At 44.2% G+C, this 19,994-nt stretch overlaps 1 protein-coding gene across 9 annotated transcripts in view; it reads left to right on the top strand.

Annotated features, from left to right (window-relative positions):
- The window catches only part of LOC110140559 (zinc finger protein 621), a 104,842-nt gene that overhangs the window by 67,241 nt on the left and 17,607 nt on the right, over positions 1-19,994 (top strand). For 3 of the 9 annotated variants that reach the window (XM_070455472.1, XM_070455469.1, XM_070455468.1), the window contains exons 2-5: positions 855-938; positions 8,144-8,270; positions 8,765-8,872; positions 10,015-13,745. In XM_070455472.1, coding sequence (XP_070311573.1) covers positions 915-938; positions 8,144-8,270; positions 8,765-8,872; positions 10,015-11,066 — 1,311 coding nt within the window. In that variant the 5' untranslated portion in view covers positions 855-914 and the 3' untranslated portion in view covers positions 11,067-13,745. The other 6 variants (XM_070455470.1, XM_070455471.1, XM_070455476.1 and 3 more) reach the window with 6 other exon arrangements.

The raw sequence follows: 19,994 nt of genomic DNA on the forward strand, positions 1-19,994 counted from the left end.
CTGTCCGGAGCCCAGCCCCTTCGGGTTACGTGAGGTCGCGCCGCCGGAACCACCGAGATGGGCGGCCTAGAGGGATGGTGGACACCCGCGCTCGGTTCTGCATGATCTTTGAGAGAACCACTTTAGGGGTTATGGGGGAAAGAGGGTAAATTCTGGCGAGCTCTTCTTGTCAGTCCCGTTAGGCGCCGGTTTCCTCGTTTTCCTTAGCGCCTCGTCAGCACGCTGCCCCTGAACTCGCCTCCCTCTGACTGGATGCCCCGGCGTCTGGGCCTCACAGAAGCCGCCGAGGTGGCTGCGGGCCCAGAGCCCTGGTCCAGTCCCTTGCCTACCGAGGCGGGATCCTTTTTTTTGTCTAAAAGAAGTTGACCCAACAGTCCCTTGTGGCCGGTATTGAAGTTTCTGATGTTTGGGGTCTCCTGCTTGCTTGGGTGGAGAGCCTCTTGGGGTCTCCCGTGCCCTGATAGCTAATATGACCATGAATATTTCACTCAGTCCAAATCCAGCCACCCTTGTCTCCTCTCTGTAGGCACTTTTGGGAGTCAGTGACATGGTCCCCATAAGCACTTTTTTAGGTTTTTAAGTTTGTTCAGACCCAGCACTGTAGGGGCCGAATTCGTCATGTGTGTCTCGGTCCACTCGGTGTGAATGGGCCCAGTAGCGCTCTTGGGCAGAGGAGACAGATGGTGGATTGTCCCGAATATCCGCTAGAGCAATTCATGAGAAGATGGCAGCGATCAGCCAGTGGAGGGCTGGTAGAGACTCCTGCCGATGCTGGAAATGAGATGGAAGACTGGGCGGTTGTGGGTGATGATGTAGAAAAGGGACCATTGCGCTCATGGCTCTTCTTCTCTTAGCTTTTAAGGTTCTTGCTTTTCCAAACCGGGAAGAGTGCACAGAATCAGGGGACATCAGCCATGCTCCAAATCACTTGGCCTCAGGTGAGCCTACCTTCATTTCAGTCTTAAAAGTCACATTAGCTATCAAGTCATTAGGAAGGGACCAAAAAGGCCTCACTTGGCCAGGCTGTGGTTTCCCTCTTGAGTCCATCCACCGGGCTAAGGTTGTAAATACGTGGTGGATGAGTTTAGAGTCTTGTGTGTAGAGTGAAGAGTTTGTATATATAGATTTTAGTAGAAAAGGGGGGACCCAGGTCAAGAAATTCCCTCAGAATGTGAAAATCCAGATCATGTTGTACAAATAAAAGTTGTGTGCACAGATATAGAAAACAACCTTATCTAGAGGGAAACACATTGAGGGTGGGGGATAAATTACAAATATGGGGTTAGCAAAAAAGATAAGGTTGCTAGGTGAGAAACAGCTTGAGACAAATTCTTAATTGAAGAGATTATTCCTCAAATAGTAGGGGTATCCCAGAGAGACCTGCATTGTTCCTTCCATATGTGCTTTCAGACGCTAGGCACATAGGGCTGAATAATGCAGACAAGTTCTCCTTTCTCATGGAAGGTACTTTTACCAAAAACAAGTAAGTTGATATCGTAAGTACCTGTTGCTCAAGTACAGTGCTTCCTAACAGTGAGGTCCACAGATGGGCAACATCAGGATCACTTGGGTGCTTATTAAAATTGCAATTTGCTAGGTGCCACCCTAGATCAGTAATTATACTGGGGAGGAGGGTAGGTCAGGTCAGGAATCTGTTGTAGCAAGTTATGTGGGTGATTCTCATGCACCCTCTCAAATTTGAGAAGCTTCAAAGAAGCTCCTTTTGAAGGTGATTGTCAGGGAATCCCTCATGGAGGTGGTCACGTGAGCTTGAGACCTCAAGGATGAGGTAGAAATAGGATGGAGAACTACTGGAGAGAGAGCCAAAGCTGAGCTTTCCAGAGTATAGAAAATGCATCAGCCCTGAGGTAGGAGAGAAAGCTGGGTGTATTCTAGGGGTAGAGAGAGGTTAGAGGAAGTAGTTCATTGTGAGGTGGGACAAACTAGGCAGAACTAGTCTCGGAGGTCACTATGAAGACTCAGGTTTCACTTCTGAGTTCAGTAGGAAGATGCTAAAGGATTTTAAGCAGGGCATGTGAAAGGGATGGATTTATATATTAAAGAGATTTTGGCCCATAGTGGTGAGTTGGTTGCAAAAGAACATGAGTCATTTTGGAGGATATTACAATCTGGGTAAGAGATTAAGTATTGCTCTCTCAGCTCCCTCCCTTTTCTTTTCTTAGTAGACTTTTTTTTTTTAGGTTCATAGCATAATTAAACAAATAGCACAGAGTTCCCATATGCTTTCTGGCACCATACATGCATAGCCCATTGTCAGAGTGGTACATTAGTTCAAATTGATGAGCCTCCATTGACACATCATAGTCACCCAGAGTCCATAGCTTGCACTAGGGTTCACTCTCGGTGTTGTACATTCTATGGGTTACACATGTATAATGACGTGTATTTACTATTGTTGTATCATACAGAGGCTTTTCACAGGCTCTAAAAATCCTGTGTCCTGCCCTCCTTTCCTGCCAACTGTCGATCTTTTTGCTTTTTCCAGAAAACTGTGTAGTTGGTATCCTACCTTTTTATGTTGGTTTCATTCACTTAGTAGTATTCATTTCAGGTTCTTGTGTGACTTTTCGTGGCTTGATAGCTTTTTAAAGTGCTGTATAATATCCCATTGACTGTACCACAGTTTATTCACCTACTGAAGGGCCATTTCCTTGTTTCCAAGGTTTGGCAATTATGAATAAAACTATTGTAAACATCCTTGTGCTTGTTTTTGTGTGGACATACGTTTTTAGCTCATTGGGGAGATACCAAGAAGTATGATTATTGGATCATATGGTTAGAATGTGTTTATTCTTGTTTTGTAAAAGCTGTTAAACTGTCTTCCAAAGTGACTGCACCAGTTTGTATTTTCACCAGCAGTGACTGAGAGTTCGTGTTGCTTCACATCCTCACCAGTATTTGGTGGTGTCAGTGTTTCTGATTTTGGTCATTCTACTAGTTGTGTTGTGGTATCTCATTGTTTTAATTTGCATTTCCCTGAACACATATGCTGTAGAGTATCTTTTCGTATACCTGTTTGCCATCTGTATAACTTCTTGGGTGAGATTTCTGTTTGGGTCTTTTGCCCATTTTTCAATCAGGTTCTTCATTTTTCTGTTGAGTTTTTAGAGTTCTTTGTGTACTTGGGATAATAGTCCTTTATTATGTGTGTCTCTTTAAATGTTTTCTCACTATCTATGGCCTTTATTTTCATTTGCTTGAAGTATTGTCCTTTTCAGGTAGGGTTCAATTCCCTCCCATCTTTTCTTTCAAAAATGTATTTCCTTCAAAACCTTCTCAGGTAGTCTGTCACACTTGCTTTTCGCAGATGACTTTAAATGAGCCCCAGCCTCTGCATTCATCCCATTGATTTTTTTTTGGTGGAGAAGTTGATTTTATTGGAATCATAGGCAAAATTGGGGATAATTGACTTCTTTACAAGTTTAATTCTTCCCATTTAGAAACACTGTATATTCTAATTTATTCATTTCCTGTTTTATTTATTTTAAGATTCATTTTGTTTTCTTCATCTTGGTTTTGCAGGTTTTTGTTGGGTTTCCTCTTGGCTCTTTTCATATGAATGGCATCTTATTTTCTCCCATTTTGTCTTTTAATTGTTCATAGTGATATTTAATAAAGCTAATCATTTTGGTTCATGTATCCTATATCTGGCTAACTTAATGAATTATCTTGTCAGTTTTAAATGTTTTTCATTTATTTTCTTGGGTCTCGGATATTTTTTAGGCAGATAGCCATTTCATCTGCAAGCAAAGATATTTATGTTACTTCGTTAGCTGTATTTATGCTGCTTGTCCAGTCTTACCAAAAGTAGAACCTCAGCGCATGGTGAATTATCAGCCATCAGCTTTAATGGATGTGCCCTGGCATTTCACTGTGAAAGTGGTATTTGCTGTTCTTTTCTGACCTTCTTCATAAGCGTAAAAATTCTATTTGTGATCGAATCATTTTTGAAATTAATTCTTTCCCCCAATTCATATTAATCATCTTGGATCTGCCAGACACTAGGAAAAGCTACTACTAGCTTTTACCTATTGCCAGGCACTAGGGAAAGCTACTAAGAAAACCTACTGTGCACTAGGAAAGCAATAATGAAGAAAGCAGAATCCTTGCCTCATGGCTTACATTCTGGTGAGAGGGAGATACCCGATAAAAGTGTAATTTGTCAGATGATGAAAAAATACAGTGGAGAAAAATAAGTGAGGTGCACAGGGACCATCCACAGGAGGAGGAAAATTATATCAATAACCTAACTGTCTTAAAATAGTAAGTTCCCCTTTATTTAAAAGAACATGCTTTGCTTGTTTCTGGTTGCACTGGTCTTTGCTGCTGTGGTGCTCTCTCTGGTTGTGAGCGGGGACTGCTCTCTCTTTGCGGTTTGAGGGCTTCTGTGTTGCAGTGGCTTCTCTTGTCGTGGAGCATGGTCTCCAGGCACGCAGGCTTCAGTAGTTGCGGCACAATGGCTTAGTTGCTCCACGGCATGTGGAATCTTCCCAGACCAGGAATTGAACAGTGTCCGCTGCATTGCAAGGCAGATTCTTAAAACCTCGACCACCAGGGAAGCCCAAGTTCCCCTTTAATAATGGGCATTTTTTTGGACTCATGATACCTGGGAATATTTGAAAGCAGATGGGAAGAACAGCATGTCAAGGAAGATGGTACTGGGTGGGGAAGGCTGTGAGAGCAGCTCTGGAGATGTGAGGGAGTGAGACTTGACTTCCGGGAAGCAGAGTGAAGTTCGGTTTTCCTACCAGACTTTGGCCGCTGTCCTCAGAAGCCCTTAATGCCTTGTTGCTGAATCGGTGATTACTCACAGGACATCGTGGTTCTATCTGATGTTTGGATTTTGGGCTCAAGTATTTCAGGGACCCTGTGGACTTTGTCATTGCCCAGTTTAGGGTCAGCTCTCTTTTGAGAAGTTTCTAAATTTGTTCTTATATGTTCTTTTTCTTTCTCTCTCTCCTTTTGAATTCCCTAGTTCTGGTTTGAAAAGGACCCCCTCGTAAGGACCTGAGTTTAGAGCGAGGACAGTAGCTAGGAGCAGTTACCAGCATTTATCCTGGGGATGTGTTTCTTCCCTGCTTCCTCCAGCAGCTGTTGTGAGAGTGTTCCCTTCTCCCTGTCCCCTGTGCTGTCTCCAGAGCACAGGCTGCTCTGGGGGCTGCCGGGAGAGATTGGGACACTCAGAGAATCAGGGGCTTAACTGAGCCCCAGTGGGTAGGTGTTTTCGTTTTCATCGGCTGAAAAGAATGCTGACTGCATAGGGTAGTGAGACTCCCAGGAGGTGGAATCATCTGTGGGGTCATCAAGGTGAGAAGGTGTAGAAGTCTGGAAACCTCTTCTAGGTTGGAAGTCCAGTCTCTGTGGTCTGCATGGGGCAGTCTGTCCATAGAAGCAAAGAGGGTAGCCAGTGGACGCCATTAGAGACTGTTCTTGTGTCTCAGAAGATGCAGAGGCTCTGGCTTCTAGAATGGTGTGTGCTGTTCTGAAATAGCTGATCCCTCAGTCTAGATTGGGGGAGGGGCCCCATGTGGCCTGGAGGGAGCATGATAAAGATAGATTGACTGTTGATTTTGAAAGTTGTGGGTGTGAAAAGATCTTGTCCAGACAGGGGCGACACCAGGTTATGAGGAGGTTCAGGGGTTGGCTCTGTGTTTGGAGAAGTTCATGAACCCTGTGTCAGAGGCAGCTCGCTATGTGGGAGGAGCCCAGGTTTGCTGTTTGACAAGTTTGGGTTGAAGTCACAGCTCTGTCACTTCCTGGCTGTGTGATTTGGGGCAAAGTAGTGAATTTTTCTGAACTTTAATTTCATTCTTTGAAAAATGGGGGTAAATAACTCTGACTTCATATTGTGTTGTAAAGAGTAAATGACAGACAAGATTTAGAAGTACCCACCCAAGAGCCTGGTGCCTAGGGTCTAGTCTATGAATATGAGTTCTCGTCACTCTTGGGATGATGGAGGTGGCCCGGGAAGACAGAGAGGAGTGAACTTTCACGAGTGGGATGAAGCGCAAGACACGGGGCAGGGGATGTACCCGTGCCTAGAGACAGCACACAGCCAGCCCTCTCTGAAGATGTGTGGTTCAGAGAAGAGGCCAGAATAGGCAGGCTGCAGGTTTCCTTCAAGAGAGCTGGCTTTCTAATATGGTAAGAAGGACTGAAAAGGAATTTGTGAAATATTAGGAGTGTTTTTTAAGAAATGTTTATTTCATATTGTGATATAGTTGATCAACAATGTGTTAGCTTCAGGTACACAGCACAGCAGTTCAGTTATACGTATTCAAGTATCTATTCTTTTTCAGATTCTTTCCCTATATTGGTTATTGCAGAATATACAGCAGAGTTCCCTGTGCCGTGCAGTGGGCCTTTGTCAGTTATCTCTTTTAAACATAGCAGTGTACACATGTCAGTCCCAAACTCCCACTCTTTCCTCCCCACTGACCTTCCCCTCTGGTAACCACAAATTCCTCCTCTAAGTCTGTGAGTCTGTTTCTGTTTAGTTCTTTTGTATCTTGTTTTTCTTTTTAAAGATTCTGCATATAGGCTATATCATATGATTCTCTCTCTCCGTCTGACTGACTTAACTCAATATGACCGTCTCTAGGTCCATCCGTGTTCCTGCAGATGGCATTATCTTATTCTTTTTTTATGGCCAAGTATATTCCATTGTGGGCTTCCCAGGTGGCTCAGTGGTACAGAATCCGCCTGCCAATGGAGGAGACGCAGGAGAACTGCCTGGAGGAGAAAATGGCAACCAGTCCAGTATTCTTGCCTGGTAAACCCCATGCACAGAGGAGCCTGGTGGACTACAGCCCTTGGGGTCGCAGGAGAGTCAGACATGACTGAATTACTAAACATCAGCAACAATATTCCGCTGTATATATGTACCACTCCTCCACTGATGACATCTAGGTTGCTTCCGTGTCCTGACTGTTGTAAACAGTGCTGCAGTGAACACTGGGGTACATGTATCTTTTTGAATTACGGTTTTCTCTGGATATATGCCCAGCAGTGGGATTGCTAAATCATTTGGTAGCTCTGTTTTTGTTTTATAAGGAATCTCTGTACTCTTCTCCACAGAGGCTGTACCAGTGTACATTCCCATCAACAGTGTAGGGAGGTTCACTTTTCTCCATACCCTCTCCAGCATTTATTGTTTGTAGATATTTAGGTGATGGCTGTTCTGAACAGTGTGATGCCTCATTGCAGTTTTGACTTGCATTTCTCTAATAGTCTCTCTAAAGATGCTGAGCATCTTTTCACATGCCTCTTGGCCATGTGCATGTCTTTTTTGGAGAAATGTCTGTTTGTATCTTCTGCCCATTTTTGATTGGATTTTTTTTTTATTGACTGCATAAGCTGTTTGTAAATTTGGAAGATTAATCCCTTGTCAGTCGTATTGTTTACAGATATTTTCTCTCACTTTGGGTTTTTGCTGTGTAAAGGCTTTTGAGTGTGATTAGATTCCGTTTGTCTATTTTTGTTTTTCTTTTCATTACTCTGGGAGACGAACTGAAAAAAAAAACATAGTTCAGACGAAACGGAACTATGTTTTCCTTTAGATCTTTAATCTATTTTGATTTTGTTGTTATACATCATGTCAGAGAATGTTCTGATTTCATTTTTTTATTTTTAATGTGTAGCTGTACTGGGGCTATTTCTAAGGAGTGGCTTCTCTGTGTGTAGTGGAAGCTGGTGGGGAAGGCCAAGGAGAAACTGGATCAGGGAATGCGTGCGGTGGTGTACATGTGCTTTGGCTGAGAGGAGACGGGGAGAGTAGTTGGGGTAGAGAGAATAAGGTGACAGGTTATGGGTACCTCAGGGCAGTGGGTCCTAGAGAGACAGCTCCATGGAGACAGGGACATAAGCGGTTGATACAGTCACAGCCTGGAGAGCCCCGGATGCCAGGCTGTGAGGTTGGGATGACAGTTTGAAGCCGCAGAGCTGAGCAGGCGGGACAGCCTTGGCGTTCCACATTTGAAGGTGGGAGCCAGTGCTCTTGTCCATAGAACAGGCCTTCCACGGGGCTCAGTCACAGACCTTGGCAGGTCCACCTCTTCCCAGAAGCTCACACTGGCCCCCTCTCGCCCTCACTCAGAGCTTGAGCAGGAACCTGTTGTTTCAGGAGCCAGTGACCTTTGAGGACGTGGCTGTGTACTTCACCCAGAACCAATGGGCCAGCCTGGACTCTGCGCAGAGGGCCCTGTACAGGGAGGTGATGCTGGAGAATTATGCAAACGTGGCTTCCCTGGGTAAGGTCTCTCAGTGGTGCTCTGATAGTTGACGTCCTCCTCAATTGTCTTGGAGGTTCTAGTAGTCCTTAGGGTTCTGTGGAGATGCTGGGTGGGGAAATCCCAGGTTCCTTCTGGCTTTGAAGGAAAGGACTCTTGGGGTGCCCCCAGGAGGCCTCAGTGCCTCCGTCCTTGCAGTGTTGTGGATGTGGGCCCTCTCCTGTGTGCAGGAGCCTCCCAGGATCTCAGTACACTCATCCTTCCTGAGGGGATGTCCTTTCTTCTGAGTCAGGGTGAGCTTGCACTTTCTCCCTGGGGAGAATCACTGTCTCCCTGATCTTTCCACGGAGTGTAGTTTGGAGCCCTTCCTCAGAACCCCTGTGTGGCTCATTGGTCCCCCAGGAAGCCCCCTTCTCCCCCCAGCTCAACTTGCCTGCCTTGGGGTGGGCAGAGGGATCTCAGTAACAGCTCTGGATGTCTCCCCTCAACCTGTCTGTCTCTCTTTCTTGCTGGAGTAGTGTCTCCATTCCCCAGACCTGATCTGATCTCCCAGCTAGAGAGAGGGGAAGCTCCATGGGACCCCAATCCCTGGGAAGCAGAGGATTTGAGAGGCATCTGTCCAGGTGAGTAAGGGGACTTAGCACCTTCTGGTTTCGCCTTCCTGGTTTACTGGAAGTGTTTATTCTGCGTTGGAGAGCAAAGCTCCCTGTAGCTGACTGTACACTCGCTCACCTGTGTTGAGTTCCCATCCTGAACCTGTAAGAATGGTTTTCATGGTGGGGTGGTAAGGTTTCAGCCATACTTTAAGGAAAGTGTGATTCTGTGCATCAGACTGATTGATTTGTACCATAGCTATGATTTTATTTGCCTTTTTAGTGTTTATATCATTTTTAGCATTTTAAAGTTCCATAATGTTGTGGTTTACCATGAATTTGTTTTAAATGGGGCCATAGAAGAAAGGGCAAGACTATTCCTCCAGTACCACACTCTCAAGACACATCCACCCATCCTAAAATTTCCAGAGTCTGCTTACCCATCAGTCCTGGAAGGTTTTAATTACTTGGGTTTTCTTTACTTTAGGAAGAAACTTTTCAGGTCTCACTTCTCACACAGACTGTAATGTTGTAAAAAGTGATTCTTTTAGTGGTGACACCACAGTGGCCTACAGTTCTCCAATCACCTTATGTTCCCTCTGACTTCCTAAAAGAAAGAATCTTTTATCCCAGAATATTATGTGAAATGTTTAAAGTAGAATCATCTGGCTGTTACTTAGAATTCAGAATTGGGGGTGGTTTCCTGGCTTCCAGGTGGGGCATTGGGATCCATTGTTTCTCTGTTGGTGTTTCCGGACTGCTAGCTGCTCCCCTTCATCTCAAGGATGTCTTTTCCCTCCTTGAGGGTCTCCCTCTCTCTCTCTTTTAAAGCCTGTTTGAATTTCTTTCTGCTCCCTCTTATCTCTGCCATTCTTTTTTCCCCTCCTGCTTCCTTTCCTTCCCACTCTTGAAGTTCTCATTTGCCCACCTCACCTTCCCTGGTTCATTCCCCAGCCCTTCCTTATAAGAGGCACTTCCTGGACTGCAGTGTCATCACTTGTCCAGTTTATGCTGTTGTTTTTGCTTATCTCTCTCATCCTCCTTTATGGAAACTCATAACCATCTCATGGTATATTTTTGAAGTATCACATCCTGTAAGAAAAAACCAGGACTGCTGGAACCCGTTTCCCTTCCAGTTCAGTAATGAGGAAACTTGTGGTTTCTTTGGTCAGGTGGTGAGAGGGACATCAAGACAGAAGAGCCGGCGGTAGAGCAGCACGCCTCTGCGGGCACAGAGGCCCACGGCAGGCCCGTGGGAGGGTTTCTCACGAACGTGTCTCAGCACTTGGATTTTGAAAGCAAGGCAGTGTGGCAGACTTTCAGTCTGAATCCCAATCTGATACTCCGAGGCGGCATGAAGTTCTACAAATGTAAAGAATGTGGGAAGATCTTCCGATACAACTCAAAGCTCCTTCGGCATCAGAGGAGCCACACTGGGGAAAAGCCCTTCAGGTGCAAGGAGTGTGGCAAAGCTTTCAAGTCCAGCTACGACTGTATCGTACACGAGAAAAATCACATTGGTCAAGGACCCTATGAATGTAAGGAGTGTGGCAAAGGTCTGAGTTCCAACACTGCCTTGACCCAGCACCAGAGGATCCACACGGGGGAGAAGCCCTACACATGTAAGGAGTGTGGCAAGGCTTTCCGTCGGAGCGCCGCCTACCTGCAGCACCACAGGCTACACACAGGGGAGAAACTCTATAAATGTAAGGAGTGTTGGAAAGGCTTTGGGTGTAGGTCACTTTTTATCGTCCACCAACGCATCCACACCGGGGAGAAACCCTACCAGTGTAAGGAGTGTGGGAAGGCGTTCAGCCAGAAGATCGCCTGCATTCAGCATCAGAGAGTTCACACCGGAGAGAAGCCCTATGAGTGTAAGGTGTGTGGGAAAGCCTTCAAGTGGTACGGCAGCTTTGTTCAGCATCAGAAAGTGCACCCCGTGGAGAAGAAGCCCATCAAGGCTCTCGGGCCACCCCTGCTGCGTCCCCAGGGCCCCTCTGCACCCTTAGCTCCTGGGTGTCTCCAGGGCCCGGGCTCTGCTCCTGCTGTGGCCGTGGCCTTGCCACATGCCGTCCTCATTCCTGCCTCTGGGCCCGTGTTCATGCTGCTGCCCGCCTCTGGGGTTCTTTCGTCCCCTGTCCAAGTAGTTCGTGTCTTCCAGGGTCTTCCTCCCACTGTGAAGCCTTCCCCAGTTATTCTGACCTCTTCTCCTCACCCTCCGTGACCTCTGTCTTAGCACTTCTCTGGCTGTTACAGCAGATCTCTAACCTACCTTCAGCTTAATCTGTAGCTTTTACACTGTACCTGTATTCCTACTATCTCAGCATAAACTCCATTGTAACTGAGATATATTTAAAGACTGTGTTTGTATAATATATTCTTTTTTCTTCTGGGTAGAAAATGGAAACACTTGACTTTCATATTGGTCCCTTTCAGACTTGAACAGTAATGGCCATATCTGTATCCTGGGGCTGCTGGTTTGAGAAGTGCTGGTAGGACGCCGTGGTGAATTAGTCACCTTTGAGATAGGACATCCCCATATAAGCCCCCTGTGATGTGAGAGAAGCTGCCTGTGAGAAACAGGCATGTAAGATCTGTCAGAGTTTAGAAGTGGCATCAGCTTCCAACCAGGGCCTTTAAAAATAAATGCAGGTGGTTCAGTGGCTGAAGGTGTGGTGTATTCATGCAGGTGAAGTTGGGTTGTCCTAGACACAGACCGTTGAGGCTCTTGTACGTCTCTGCTAAAAATCATGTGAAATAACCAGTTAGAAACCATATGTGGCTTCCCTGGTGGCTCAGTGGTAAGGAATCCCCCTGCCAATGCAGGAGACGTGGGTTTGATCCCTGGTCCGGGAAGATTCCCACATGCCGCGGGGCAACTAAGCCCAAGCGTCACAACTCCTGAGCCTGCTCTCTAGAGCCTGCGAGCCCTAGAGCATCAGCAAGAGAAGCCACTGCAGTGAGAAGCCCATGTACTGCAGCTGGAGAGTAGCCCCCACTTGCTGCAGCTAGAGAAGAGCCCGTGCAGCAGTGAAAACCCAGCACAGTCAAAACCAAGTAAATAATAATAGTACTAAATGTGTGCAGTGATGACAATCATTTATATGATTGAGAGCAATCAGGTCTTGAAACATGAACTTGTTTTTTATCTTTAGTTTTGCTCTTGATACCTAGTTGTTTCTTTTTTTTTTTTTTTTAAGCAAATGAACTTTTTAAAAATTTATTTGGCCATTCCAGGTCTTCACTGTGCACAGGCGCTTCTATAGCTGTGACACATGGGTGTAGTTGCCCCGTGGTATGTGGGATCTTAGTTCCATGACCAGAGATTGAACCCAGGCCCCTTTGCATTGGGAGCTCGGAGTCTTAGTCACTGGACCACTTTGGAAAGTCCCTGGTCGTTTCCTTTTAAATTTGGTTTCTTTAGTACGTGTACACCAAGACATTAATCTTTGCTCCATCCGTTGTGTAAATTTTTCTTAGTGGGCATTTTGGCTTCCTATTTGCAAGCAGTGCTGGTTTCTGCACTTTTCTCCAGATAGCATAAATTATAAATATGAGTTTGGCAAATTACTAAAGAAATAGGAGCAGGCGATCTGGGGAAAATCTGAATATGCCTGTGGAATATTTTTAAAATAATTTTTATTTATTTTTGTTTGCATTGGGTCTTTGTTGCTGCACGTGGGCTTCATCTAGTTGTGTGTGGGCTTCCCACTTCAGTGGTTTCTCTTGTTGCAGAACATGGGCTCTAGGATGCTTTGATTCATGGTGACACATGGCCTTAGTTGCCCCATGGTATGTAGAATCCTCCCAGACCAGGGATCAAACCTGTAACCCACCAGACTCCTCTATCCCGCACTGTCTCCTGAAGTTAGCTCAATACATGTCCACTGATCAGTGATGCTATCTAAACATTTCATCGTCTGCTGCCCCCTTTTCATTTTGCCTTCAAGCTTTCCCAGCATCAGTGAATTCCCTTCCAGTGAATATTCAGGACTGATTTCCTTTAGGATTGACTGATTTGATCACCTTGCAGTCCAAGGGACTCTCAAGAGGTTGTGACAGGTTAGTGAAGTACAGTTTTAGATTGGTCTTGCTTTTGACCTTAAATGAGGTCTTTTATAACTATGCAAAGGACTATGTGAAGTAATTTCTGGGAAAAGAACTTGAGTTATGCATTACAGGCACAGCTTATTTTATTGTGCTTCATTGTATCTGTTTCGCAGATACTGTAATTTTTACAAATGGAAGGTTTGTGGCAGCACTGCATTATCATATAATGGCTAAGATATTTTAGCAATAAAGTATTTTTTAATTAAAGTTTTTCCTTTTTTTTTCCCTGACGTAATACTGTTATACACATCATAGACTATAGTGTAAACAACTTTTATATGCACTGGGAAACCAGAAAATTCATGTGACTTGCTTTCTTGCTGTATTTGCTTTATCATGGTGGTCTGGAACCCAACCCACAGTATCTCCAAGGTATGCCTTTATTAACACAAACTTAAAGTAAATCCTTAAATGTTCATGGAAAATTGCTTTTCTATCTACATGTTTCTACCTTGCAATCAGTGCTGCTTAAATTTTGCCATATGTCTGAATAACCTGGTGTAAAATGAGTAATTTTCTGGCCTCTCAGAGATTGATTTTATAAACACTTCTTATTGGAATTTAATTGATTTACAGCGTTGTGTTAGTTTCTGCTCTAAGCAAGGTGTCTGATTGTGGATATCCATGGTGATGCCCAGCCCTTGCATGTGGACCACACTTTGAGAGACTGCCTTGAGCAGAAGCTGTCTGGGGGTGTACATTGATAAAGGGCTTGCCCTGTTTCTCAGTGGTTTGGGTGGTGTCAGTTTAGAAGGAGAGAGAACAGCAAGTGGAATTGGTCTGTAGGGAAGAAGGAAGGGGAAAGAGATCTGATGTGGCCTATGGAGTCCTTGAGTTCTCCCCTGCCTGGAAGTTCCTGAGGTGGACTGTGGCTGGGTTTTGCTGTTTTTGTTGTTTACTTGCATATTGGCTGAAAGAACATTTTTTTTCTTACATAAATTAATACACTTTAAAATAGCTCCTGAGTTAAAGAGAGCACAAAGTGGATGCTGCAGATGGTTTAGAAATGAACAACAGTAGTCAGGATACTTAGCGGGGTCTATGCGATGTGGCAGAAGGTGGAACAAAGAGCAAGGTTTACAGTCTTGGATGCATTCTTTAGAAAACTAGTTTGAAGGCTTGCAGTTCAGAAAATTTGGGCTGGTGGTAGTGGTGGGAGCCAAAAAAATTAACCAGAAACTAAAACCAAACAAATAGACTCCTCCTCCTCCAGTAAACTTTGTGGAAATAAGATGCACAGTGTAGTTTCGTAAAGATGGTGGTTGAACATGTTGACATTCACACCCTCCTGAAACCCCATTAAGAAAAATGAATTAAAAGTTAAAAGACATAAACTCAGAAGGACAGTGAAAATAAGCTGATGATAACACTTTGGAAGCTCGAAATCAGATGAAAGAGTTGTGACTTGGAGCAGAGCTGAGAAAAGTAAATCCTAAGCCACATTGCAGGGAGCTGAGCAGTGCCCTCATGTGGCAGAAAAGCTTAGGAAAGACTCAGATGACTTCTGGAAATGTATGGGGATGCTAATGGGGCAAAGAACAGGAAAATTGGCTTAAAGTCTTTCTTAAAGACTTAGATTCTGGGTCACCTCCCCACTTTTCTCTCCTCGCTAGCAGTGTAGCAGGAATTTTGGGTGTCAGGGAACCACACTGAATGTTAAGTCCTTCCTGCTCTGACCAAAACCTCCTCACTTCTTGAGGATGCTGCTTCCCCAGCACTATCCCTCACATCACATATTCTGGGTTCTCTTTGTCAGTTTCAGGCCATTCTTTACCTCTCACTTAGCCCCCAAACCACCTCCACCTTTGAATCCTGTCATCAGGCTGGAACCTCTGGGTCACGTGCCCTTTGTTCCTTGAAGGTGTTAGTGCATCACCTGCTCTCACTCTGTTCAGCATTAGTCTTAATTCTTGGTGTTTTCAGTGGATGAGTCTGCCAGCAGCTCACCTCTCATTTTCCTTCTTACCCTTTCATTTTACCTGAACCACTCCTTTGATTGTGTCCTAGACCTTACCATTTTAAAACTTCACCCCTCTGTAACCTCAGCACTTTAAATGTCTTGCTCTGTGACCTGTCTCTCCAGTTTCTTCCTTTTAGAATCTTGATGCTAACAGTCCCTCAGCTCCCCCTGTTTCCCGCTTTCACTGCCCTTCGCTTCCTTCATGCCTGTTCTTTCTTTATCCTGCTTAAAGTCCATGGTCAGTTATTACAGCAGTTCCTCCACATTCCCCTTTAATGGCCTTGTCCTTTTCTGGCTTTGGTATATACTCATTTGGCAGGACCCCATCTCTGACTGAATGCAGTTCTTTGCCTTCTTTGTGCCTGCATCCATGCTACCAGAAGTGGTCAGGAGAAAGCACATTGTCCTGTGGAATTATCCTGCTTGAGGCTCATGACAAGTAACTTCAAGTAGGCCCTGAGTGCCTCCTATAGTCATACTGTATCTCCAGGGTTCCCTTCATGTTCCTGGGCTGCTGCTCTGCACCTCCTCCCAGTACCTCCTGCCCAGTCCTCACCAGCCTCAGCTGATACATTCTGCTCTCTGCTGGGATAACTGAGCTCCAGGGAGTGCCTGTGGCTTCATCCCTGGTGCCAGAGTGAGAAGACACAGATGGGCCCTACCTCATCTCTTCCACTTTTCAACTTGCAATATCTAATCTTCTACCACCCAATTCTCATCTCATGTACTAAGGCAGTTCTGTCACAATCAGCAACTCGCTTCTACTTCCTAATTCTCGGTCAGTGTGCAGTTTCAGACAACAGAATCTTTTTTTGGGTTTTTTTTTTTTTTGGCCACACCCTGTGGCTTATAGGATCTTAGTTCCCCAACCAGGAATTGAACCTGGGCCCATAGTAGTGAAAGCATAAAGTCTTGTCCATTGGACCATCAGGGAATTCCCCAGAATCCATTTCAACACGTTTAAGCACAGAGGGATTTGCTACAAACCACTAGACAGCTTACAGAATTCCCAAAAAGGAACCAAGCTGGGCTCTCACATATGCAGATGCCCAGAAAAGGGACCAAGGACACTACCAAGAGGCTCCAGTGGAAACCCAGCAGCTGCTGGTGCCTGCTACTGGACTGGCACCCTCACCGCACCAAAGAGAGGGGCTAGACCTCCAGGAGGTTTGCTACCTGTTGTGAGAAAAACCAAGTGCATCCACATCCATTTTGGTAGGATCCTGACTATACGGTCTCATGACCTTTATTTCCACCTTCCAAGAAGTTGTACCTGCTCAGTGGAAATTGGTTGTATGTGTACATCTAAATAGCAAGGACTCCAGGGAAATAATTTTTGGATTCATTCTCAGAAAGTGAGATTTATAATGTGGAGAAAGGAGAAAGGATTTTAAAAAATATTTTGGGCAGCTACAAAATATCAAATACTCTTTACAGGCATAGAAAATGACTGAAATCTCTGATGAATGTGCTATATTCATGGGTAGGGAAGGTGAATATCCAGATTTCAATTTTTACCAAATGAATTTATATGTTAAAAGCAATTCCAGTCAAAATTACTAGAGGAGGGGGTTGTGTGTGTGTGTGTGTGTGTGCGCGCGCGCATGTGCGCGCACACCAGCAGCCTTACAGATTGATTCTAGAATTTATACAGAAGAGCAAAGGACAAAGAACAGCCAAGCCATTTTTGAAGAAGATGGGAGATATTTGTGCTACCAGATAAACATTAAATATATTGATAATCAAAAACAGAACAAAAGCAAAAACAAAACCACACCCCACAACCTAATATACACTGTAATATGGTTTATATGCGTTAAAACAACAATAGAGTGTTTAGAAATAGATGCATTTTATACAAGTAGTGAAGTAGTGAGAACTCCATGGACTCTACAGTCCAGGCCAGAATACTGGAGTGGGTAGTCTTTCCCTTCTCCAGGGGATCTTCCTGACCCAGGAATCGAACCAGGATCTCCTGCATTGCAGGCAGATTCTTTACCAACTGAGCTATGAGGGAAGCCCTAGTTGTGCACATTTATACAAAGAGCAGAATTTTACAGAAATTACGTTTAGAGCGATCAGCACCAGTGGTGCAGCCTGGGGAAAGATACTGTCCTCTCCTCTCCTTCCTCCATTCTCTTACTGATGCTGCTTCTCTCATTCCGTCCTCCATTCCAGAAACCCAGTCCCAAACGTTGACTCCCAACCTTTGCTCTACTTGTTTTCTGAAAACAATCGTGGATTTTGTTTTCAAAAATATCTTGAATTAATGATTCTCAAAGTATTTTACGAAATGTGGGTCTTTGAAAACCCCTGTAAGTAGATCAGTACAAATAGCTATTTCATGGCTGTCCAGAAAGAAGTCATGATTTGTTTTAACCTAAGAATCATATTTTTTTTTTAAATTTACTTATTTATTTTTAGCTGTGCTGGGTCTTTGTTGTTGTGTTCAGACTTTTGTCTAGTTACAGCAAGTCGAGGTTACTCTTCGTTGCAGTGCGCGGGTTCATTGCATTGCGGCAACCTCATCGGGGTGGAGCCGGGGCTATAGGCTCTGCAACTTCAGTAGTTGCAGCTCACAGGCTCTAGAGCACTGGCTCTGTAATTGTGATGTGTAGGCTTAGTTGCCATGTGGCATGTGGGATCTTCCCAGAGCAGGGATCAAACCTGTGTCCTCTTCATTAGCAGGTGGATTTTTAACCGCTGCACCACCAGGGAAGCCCCCAAATCATACTGTGTTAAAAGCTAGATATTATATAAAAAAAATATATTCTTAAAGAAAACATTTTGACACTTTAATTACATGAAGCCCAATTATAAGACTGGCTCTTGTATTTCTCATAAATGAATCAGTAATGATTGTTATATCTACCAGTCTCCTCACTAGTTACAATAGATTTGTGCTGTTAAAGGAAATTTCAGTTGGTCACAATTTTCATTTTACACCTTTGCCACCTTCTCAGTTCAGTTCTGTCGCTCAGTCACGTCCAACTCTTTGCGACCCCGTGGACTGCAGAATGCCAGGCTTCCCTGTCCATCACCAGCTCCCAGAGTTTGCTCTGATTCATGTCCGTTGAGTTGGTGATGCCATCCAACCATCTCATCTTTTGTTATCGCCTTCTCCTCCTGCCTTCTATCTTCCATCAGGGTCTTTTCCAATGAGTCAGTTCTTCCCATCAGGTGGCCAAAGTATTGGAGTTTCAGCTTCAGTATCAGTCCTTCCAATGAATATTCAGGACTGATTTCCTTTAGGATGGACTGGTTTGATCTCCTTGCAGTCCAAGGGACTCTCAAGAGTCTTCTCCAACACCACAGTTCAAAAGCATCAATTCTTTGACTCTCAACTTTATTTATAGTCCAACTCTCATGGATTACTGGAAAAACCATAGCTCTGACTAGATGGACCTTTGATGGCAAAGTAATGTCGCTAGTTTTTAATATGCTGTCTAGGTTGGTCATAACTTTTCTTCCAAGGAGTAAGCGTCTTTTAATTTCATGGCAGCAATCACCATCTGGTGATTTTGGAGCCCAGAAAAATAAAATCAGCCACTGTTTCCACTGTTTCCCCATCTATTTGCCATGAAGTGATGGGACCAGATGCCATGATCCTAGTTTTTTGAATGTGGAGTTTTTTTAAGCCAGCTTTTTCACCCTCCTCTTTCACTTTCATCAAGAGGCTGTTTAGTTCTTAGCTTTCTGCCGTAAGGGTAGTGTCATCTGCATATCTGAGGCTATTGATATTTCTCCTGGCAATCTTGATTCCTTTCCCAGTTTTGAACCAGTCCATTGTTCCATGTCTGGTTCTAACTGTTTCTTCTTGACCTGCATACAGATTTCTCAGGAGGCAGGTAAGTGGTCTGGTATTCCCATCTCTTTATAAAAATTTTCCAAAGTTTGTTGTGATCCACACAGTCAAAGGCTTTGGTATAGTCAATAAAATAGAAGTAGATGTTTTTCTGGAATTATCTTGCTTTTTCTGTCATCCATTGGATGTTGGCAATTTGATCTCTGGTTCCTCTGCCTTTTCTAAATCCAGCTTGAACATCTGGAAGTTCTCGGTTCATGTGCAGTTGAAGCCTGGCTTGGAGAATTTTGAGCATTACTTTACTAGCGTGTGAGATGAGTGTACTTGTGTGGTAGTTTGAACATTGTTTGGCATTGCCTTTCTTTGGGATTGGAGTGAAAACTGACCTTTTCCAGTCCTGTGGGCACTGCTGAGTTTTCCAAATTTGCTGGCATATTGAATGCAGCACTTTCACTGCATCACCTTTTATGACTTAAAATAGCTCAGTTGGAATTCCATCACCTCCACTAGCGTTGTTCATAGTGATGCTTCCTAAGGCCCACTTGACTTCACATTCCAGGAGGTCTGGCTCTAGGTGAGTGATCACACCATTGTGATTATCTAGGTAGTGAAGACCTTTTTTGTATGGTTCTTCTGTATATTCTTGCCACCTCTTCTTAATATCTTCTGCTTCTGTTAGGTCCATACCATTTCTGTTCTTTATTGTGTCCACCTTTGCATGAAATGTTCCCTTGGTATCTCTACTTTTCTTGAAGAGATTTCTTGTCTTTCCCATTCTATTCTTTTCCTCTATGTCTTTGCATTGATCCCTCAGAAAGGGTTTCTTATCTCTCCTTGCTATTTTTTGGAACTCTGCATTCAGATGGGTATATCTTTCCTTTTCTCCTTTGCCTTTAGCGTCTGTTCTTTTCTTAGCTATTTGTAAGGCCTCCTCAGACAACCATTTTGCCTTTTTGCATTTCTTTTTCTTGGGGATGGTCTTGATCACTGCCTCCTGTACAATGTCACGAACCTCCTTCCATAGTTCTTCAGGCACTCTGTCTATCAGATCAAATCCCTTGAATCTGTTTGTCACTGCCACTGTATAATCGTAAGGGATTTGATTTAGGTCATACCTGAATGGTTTAGTGGTTTTCCCTACTTTCTTCAAGAAGACCTTTAATTTTTTCTTTTCCACTGCAGGTGGCCAGGTGTTGTTTTGTTTTGTTTTGTTTTGTTTTGAAAAACACCTTCTCAAGAGCACCTTTAATTTTTTTTGGTTGTAACACTTGGCTTGT

Source organism: Odocoileus virginianus, chromosome 26 (genome assembly GCF_023699985.2).
Source record: "Odocoileus virginianus isolate 20LAN1187 ecotype Illinois chromosome 26, Ovbor_1.2, whole genome shotgun sequence".
NCBI lineage: Eukaryota > Metazoa > Chordata > Mammalia > Artiodactyla > Cervidae > Odocoileus > Odocoileus virginianus.